The sequence below is a fragment of the Chiloscyllium plagiosum genome, chromosome 2 (assembly GCF_004010195.1).
Source record: "Chiloscyllium plagiosum isolate BGI_BamShark_2017 chromosome 2, ASM401019v2, whole genome shotgun sequence".
In the NCBI taxonomy this organism is placed as follows: Eukaryota; Metazoa; Chordata; class Chondrichthyes; order Orectolobiformes; family Hemiscylliidae; genus Chiloscyllium; species Chiloscyllium plagiosum.
In genome coordinates this window covers 62,387,184-62,394,713 of record NC_057711.1, presented here as the reverse complement: position 1 = coordinate 62,394,713, position 7,530 = coordinate 62,387,184, and the positions used below count along the sequence as shown (strand labels likewise).

General features: G+C 44.5%; 1 protein-coding gene across 2 annotated transcripts in view; it reads right to left on the bottom strand.

Moving 5' to 3' along the window:
- The window catches only part of mcc (MCC regulator of WNT signaling pathway), a 193,863-nt gene extending 186,653 nt beyond the window's left edge, over positions 1 to 7,210 (bottom strand). For both annotated transcript variants that reach the window (XM_043710801.1, XM_043710810.1), the window contains exon 1: positions 6,941 to 7,210. In XM_043710801.1, the coding sequence (XP_043566736.1) occupies positions 6,941 to 7,059 (119 nt within the window). In that variant the 5' untranslated portion in view covers positions 7,060 to 7,210. The remainder of the gene's footprint in view (positions 1 to 6,940) is intronic.
- Between the last annotated feature and the right edge of the window lie 320 nt (positions 7,211 to 7,530).

Sequence of the window (7,530 nt, the reverse complement as noted above, 5' to 3'; positions counted from 1 at the left end):
CCTCCTATCTTTTATCTTAGCCTGCTGGACCAACTTCCCTCATTCCTGAAGAAGGGCTAATGCCCGAAACGTCGATTCTCCTGTTCTCTAGATGCTGCCTGACCTGCTGCGCTTTTCCAGCAACACATTTCCCACTCTAATCTTGACCCAAGCTATTGGTGTCACTCTGTATTGCATAGCAAATTGACCTAAGCAACTAACAACCAACCACAAAGTGAACATACGCTGAAAAATACTTCAAACCTTTCTTTAGCAAGGAAGATGCTACCAAAAACAGTAAAAGTGGTTGAGATAGTCAATGAGCTAACACTTGACAAACAGGAGGATGCTTCAAAGCTGAAATGTCATTCAGGTCAGTGTCCTGATATGCAGCTCATCTGGCCTGGATAATCTTTAGCTTTGATGCAACCTACTGTTTGTCAATTATTAGCTCACTGAGTATCTCAATTATCTTCACTTTCACTCAGAAGCAAGTGTACAGGAAGAAACCCAGGAAGTCTGCATGTAAGGATACTTTTATTAACATTTAAATTATTTTTATTTCTTTTCTCCCTTTTATTTTATTCTAATTTTATTTTAATTTACTTACCTCTTGGTGAAGAGCTCAGTCACAACGACAGCATTGATGAGTAGGCCTAAAAACGCGGATTCAAGTAGGCTTAGCAGCTCAGACTTGTGGCAGCAATGTTGGAGGCAAGTTTGGGTTCCCAGTAGCTTCTGTTGAGGTAGTCCTAGTGCCAGCACAACACCACGTTCATCTTACTGTCTGTTGGTGACTTGTGACAAGGAAGGAACTCCTGGGAGGCTGCTACAATGGAGAATGCCCTGGGAAGCCAGCCATTCCTCATGGTTGTGTCAGCAGCAATTAAAGACAGGGTGGGTTCGGTCCAGATTTTCCTTGACACTTGTGCAGTGTCTTTACAGAGGGATAGCTAGTCCAGTCTGGCCCGGGATTCCTTTGGGCGGTGTCAGTGGACGTTTTCGTCAGTGGACTAGCTCTCCTTGTTGCGGCCTCAGTCAGTCCGATTCCATGTGGCGTTTTCTTCAGTATCGTAGTGAGTCCAGCCCAGGATTCCAACAGAGTTCCTCGAGCCCACAGCTGTGAAATGGACTGAGTGGACTTAGTCTTCAATTCTCTTTCTTCTCCCCCCCCCCCCCCTTTTATTATATTGCCATGGAAGCACTATTATTCTGAACTTTTTATCTCATTTTTTAAAAATCTACTACTATGATACTGTACTTTTGAAGATCTATACTGCTGAATGTTTTATTTCTTTATTTTCCAATTTATTTTCCTAAGAATTCATACTCAAGCATCTTTACTGAGGTACCTTTAGTATCTAAAATGGCGCCATAAGTGACAACTTGTCAACTTTTCACTGTACTCATGTAAGTACATACGACAATAAAGGCAATTCAATTCAATTTTTTTGTAATCAATCTGATGTTATTACAGACCTCTGGAACAGGTGGGACTCTAACCCAAAGCAGTAGTGATGCTTCCACTACACCACATGCAGCCCCAAAAAGGGGAGTTTAGAACTTTCGTTATTAGTGTTGTGCGTCATCAGTTAATAACTATACATCTGTAACTATAATCAATTACCTGCATTAAATAGTGATTATTGTTGAGTAAACAATAACTTTTGTGACAATACTGTACTGGGAATAGTGGGACGATTTCCAGCACACTACCCAGTGAGTCATGATGCTGCAGGATACTGGTGTTTTTACACTGTTTAGAAAAGGAGTCGAGAAGCAATTGCAACAGATTGGAATGCTGCCCAGAGCAAAAAACAAAGGGACTACTAATGATGGTGAAGGAGGGATAGAGATTTAAAGTGCATGTAAATGAAAGGTGTAAATTGGAGAAAATTGGTCTGTGTTGAGAATAAAGTTAACAAGACAATCAAAGCATGGTTGGGAGGTTGGCAAATAGAAGATAGAGGTTATGCTCTAACATTGTGAACTCAATTTTGAGCTTTCAAGACTGAAGTACTGAAATGGAAAATGAAGGAAGCTCAGGATGAAAATGTTGGTATAGAACAGGGTGGCTTACTGAAATAACTGGGCCCGCAAGGGCTGATCTGACCTCCGAGTCAGTGCCCATTTCAATTCCCCTTAGATACTAAAGGTACCTAGGTAAAGATTCTTGAATATGGATTCTTCAGAAAATAAATTTGATTAGATTAGATTAAATTAGATTAGATTAGATTACCTACAGTGTGGAAACAGGTCCTTCGGCCCAACAAGTCCACACCGACCCGCCGAAGCGCAACCCACCCAGACCCATTCCCCTACACCTAACCCTATGGGCAATTCAGCATGGCCAGTTCACCTAACCTGCACATCTTTGGACTGTGGGAGGAAACCGGAGCACCCGGAGGAAACCCACGCAGAGACGGGGAGAATGTGCAAACTCCACACACAGTTAGTCGCCTGAGGCGGGAATTGAACCCGGGTCTCTGGCGCTGTGAGGCAGCAGTGCTAACCACTGTGCTACCGTGCCGCCCACCCACTGTGCCATGCTAAATTGCCAATAATGTTAGGTGCCAATAATGTTAAATTTAAAAAATAAAATGTCCAGCATTACAGATCTTTTGACATGACCGTCCTCGGCCTCCTCCACTGCCACAACGAATCAGCCTGCAAATTGGAGGAACGACACCTCACCTTCCACCTAGGCAGCCTATAGCCAGGAGGACTCGACATAAAGTTCTCCAATTTCAAGTAACCTCCCTTCCCATCCCCCAACTCCCTTTCCAGGCCCCCCTCCTCCCTCCATTCCTCTGACTGACCCTACCTTCCAGCTAGCAACCAGATTCATTGCTCCAATCAACCAACCAGGGCATAGCCTGCACGTGTTCACCTATCATTACCTCACTGCTCCGCCCTATGCCCACCCAAAACACTCCCCCACCCTTGTATCTGCAGCTTCCTTTACTCCCTCACCTCAAATCTTATACCTGAAATGTTGACTTCTCCACCTCCTTATGCTGCCTGGCTTGTTGTGTTCTTCCAGCCTCCTGCCTATCTATTGAAATAGGAAGCAATGGGAACGTCGTCATTCCTATGCAGAGAGGAAGGAATTGCACAAACCGGACACTGAGTCTGAGTTTAGTCTTGCCAATGTAAGGGAGATTGCATTGTGGACTGTGAATACAGCAGATTAGATTGAAGGATACAGAAATAAAATGTGGCTTCAGGTGAGTTTTTAACCTTGGAAACTGAGAAGGGAGAAGGTGAAAGAACATGTGTTACATCTTGTGAGATTGCACGTTCCATGGAAGTTGAGGAAATAATGAGAGTGACCGGGAGTGGATCAGAGTGTCACAGAGGTAAAGGCCCCTGCAGAATGCTGATATTGGAGGGGGAGAACATTGTATATTGAGGGTATCCTGCTCAAGGTTGTGGAAATGCAGGAGGTGACCCTTTGAATTAGAGATTGATGGTGGAAAGTGAGGGCAAAAGTGCAGGAAATAGGTCAAACATGCTTGAAGGCCCTGTCAACCAGGGAAGCGAGGAGCAGGGAGTGTGCCCTTGTTTCAAGAAAAGACAACATTTCTGAAGTACTGTGGTGTAAGGTGACTTCATTTGAAGAGATGCAATGGAGAAAAAGAAACTTGGAGAATTGCAAGAAGCAGGGTGAGAACAATTATAATCAAAGTAACAGTGGGAGACTTTGGGCTTTTAGTGGTGCTGGCAGACAAACTATCTCAGAAATGGAAATGGTGAAGTCAAGGAAGTGAAGAGTCAGAGATTGGGTGATGGTGAGAGAAGGATGAACATTGGAAAACAAAATAGAAAACTTTTTCAAATTCTGAAGGAGAGCAGGAAGCAGCATTGACATCACTGATGTCTGGCAGTAAGAGTTGTGGGTGCAATTGTTGAAGAAAGTTAAGTGAATTAAAGGCAAAGTTATTCAAACTGAGAACTAGCTCAGCAAGGCAAAGGAGGAGTGTAGTGGTGAATGAGGACTGTTCAGGCCTCACTTTAAGAAAAAAAACAACAAACTTTCAGACAATCCTGATTGAGGATGGGCAAGTTGAGGGCCAGAAAACTGGAAATAGTGGAACTGACCTAAAGTGAAAGAAAAATCACAGCAAATTAGAAAGGACTGAACAAAGTGGCCAGAAATATAGCCAAGATAGGAAGAAATAAATTCAGCAGGGCAGAAACAGGGTAAAGTGATGGGTTTGCCAGGACAGTCCTGTTGATAGGTCTTGGAAAGGAGATAGAAGCAGACAGTGTGGGATTGAAGGAAAGATAAGATGCGAAGCTGTGGAGAGGAGATCTTCAAAGTAGATAAGGTTGCCCTGGCCTAATATTCAGTGGTGACATCATCGGGGCAGACAGGAGGAAGCATACAATTGGGGGCTAAGAGTGGGGTGGGGATGGGAAGGTAGGTGGGTAGGCGATGGGTGGGTGCAAGTGGGAGGTAATTGTGATAGGTCGGTGGGGAGGGTGGAGTGGATCAGTGGGAAGAAGGATGGACAGACAGATCAGATCAAGAGGACGGTGTCCAGTTGGAGGATTGGATTTGGGATGAGTTGGGGGAGCGGAGATCTGGAAACAAGTGAGGATGATGTTGATGCAGTATGTCGTACCTTTCTTCCTCCAGTAGTCCCAACAAAATAAAAACTACCGGCCCCTTTCAGTTTTGGAGAAGAGTCACATTTGTTTCAAAACACTGATTCAGTTCCTCCCTCCAGAGCTCCTGCCTGATTTGAATTTCTTCAGCACTTCGTTTTACTTCAGATTTCCAGCATTTGCAAAATTTTGTTTCTATGAAGAAAAGCTTTTAAGTAGCAAGTGGTTAGGATCCAAAATATTTGGGAACATGGAGTCAAATTCAATCATTGCTTTCCAAAGAAGATTGTGTGGAGTTTGCACGTTCTTCCTGCGTCCGGTGGGTTTTCTCCAGGAGCTCCAGTTTCCTCCCACAGTCCAACGATGTGCAGATTAGGTGAACTGAGGTAAAGCACCACTAATCCAGAGAGATTAGATGTACTGGCCATGCTAAATTTGCCCAGTGTTCAGGGATGGTTAGGTTAGGTGCATTAGTCAGAGGTAAATGTAGGATAGTAGGGTATGAGAACAGGTCTGGGTGGGTTACTCTTCGGAGGGTAAGTGTGGACTTGTTGGGCCAAAAGGCCTGTTACCACACTTGTCGGCATTCTGTGATTCTAAAAGAAAATGCAGAGTTTCAGGGAAAAGGCAGAGAAGTTGCTCTTGCAGAAAGCTGGCATGTAATAAGTCAAATCTCTCTGCCTGAGCTCTACAATGATGCTCAGCATGGCTACTGTAAAGTTACTTCTACAGTTGCAGCATGTCGTTCAGTATTGGTTGGGGAACTTGTCAGTAGTTGTGTTGGTTGTTTGACAATACATTCTGTTTTTTTCAATGAACTATGTTTATGAATACAAGAAATTAATGCATCACTCTTTATCGAAGTGTTCACAAATGTTTTTGACCCAGTTATACATTCCTTAAAAGTTTACAAAGAAAATAGTTTTCATTAAACAAAGTTGCCAACCTCATACCATGTATTCTTCTGGGAACATTTTGCAGTTCAACAATTTCATCCTACTGGTCTATTTTCATCTTGGGAGTGATTTTTACTGAACAGTCCTGAATTTTAAACACCCATAGCCTTTACTCTGAACTAGATGGATTAGTGACCCTCACTTGACTTATTTGAACTTCCTCACATCAAACATCAATAAAACTCCCCGTGTCTGCGTGGGTTTCCTCCAGGTGCTCCAGTTTCCTCCCACAGTCCAAATATGTGCAGGTTAGGTGAATTGGCCGTGCTAAATTGCCCGTAGTGTTAGGTGAAGGGGTAAACATAGGGGAATGGGTCTGGGTGGGTTGCGCTTCGGCGGGTCGGTGTGGACTTGTTGGGCCGAAGGGCCCGTTTCCACACTGTAAGTAATCTAAAAAAATTGAACTGTTCAACTGATTTAAACTGCACATGAAGAGGCAGGGATCAATCAAGGACAATCAGCTTGGTTTTCAGGACAGTCATGTCTGGGTGCCCTCTTGTGGCATAGTGACACTGTCCCCACCCCTGGACTGAGACAATTCTTCATCCTATAATCCTGATCATTATTTAACAGTTAGAAATCACATAACACCAGGTTATAGTCCAGGTTACCTGACGAAGGAGCAGCGCTCCGAAAGCTTACTCTTCCAAATAAACGTGTTGGACTATGACCTGGTGTTATGTGATCTTTAACTTTGTCCACACCAGTCCAACTCCGGAACTCCACATGATGTTTTTGACCTGCATTGACTCGATGGGCCGAAAGGCATTTTTCTGAGCTGCAGACCTCGGACTTTAAATCGTAAATTTTAAAATGCTATGAGCCGCTAAGTTCAGGTTATTTGCATTCGTATTAGTGGAAACACTAACATCAAGGTTCTCCAAAACCTCCTACATAAGAAACATCACTTTTGGGTTCTGAACATAAAATTGCAAAGTTTTTGAACCTGTAAAGATCATGACCCACCAGCTAGATATCGTAAATATAGAACCAAAACAAATCCACACAAATATCAGCTGAGAACACGAGAGGAAGCATCTTCCACCTGAAAACTTGTCCTCAGATGTACACCATAAGCTTTGTTTATGATTTGATTCTGTTACAACTTGCGCCAGACGCAACGTTTCCAGACTATTCATGCTTCTACAAATTAAAACGCATCGACTTCTGAAAAGTTTCTTCATCCCTCCCCCAAGTGCAGCAGCAAATGAGGCTCAAGTTTACAATTACGCATAAAGGAACGTAGTTAGACCCAGGTCCCTCCTCAACATTGCAAACTATTGTTTGCAGCCTTTTAAGATTTTTCAATCATTCACCAAAACCGAAGCAATGCGCCCTCTTCCACTTCTCCCTGCCGCGAGGCAATTCCTGTAACTCGATCTGCTGCTACCTACCTGCTGATGTAGCCGTCACCATCCCCATCACAAGTCTGAAAGAGGCGCTTCATCCTCTCCTCCTCCCCGGTACTTGAAGTGTCACTACTGCCGCTGCTAGCGCTCACCGCAGCCGCCATCTTCTCTTCACCCGGCCCCCAAACACCGCGCGTCACAATCAAACAACGCGCGCGCACCCGCAAGAGGACTGGGGTTCCAAACGGGAATTGCACGCGCTAGCCCCGTCCTGTCCAGACTCCGGTCCGGCCCCGCCCTACTCCCGAAGTGACGATTCACCTATCCGTTCTCAGGTACCGCCCACCCGCCGGTCAATCCACTAATCAAAATGGGAATACCGCCCACCCCATTGCACAGTCACCAATCGGATCACGGATACCGCCCACATGCCCGTCAGCCACTTCACCAATCAGAATCAGCGACCGCCGAGGGCACGTTGCGCATGCGGAGAAGAGTCCTAAAGTTGTTCTCGGATGCGCGGATCTGTATTTATTGGAAATGTCACCTGGATGTACAGTAGGACCAACTTATTAGCCAAAGAGGAAGAGAGAGCGCGCGAATGTGTTTGACTGTAAATGATTAAATTGTCATTT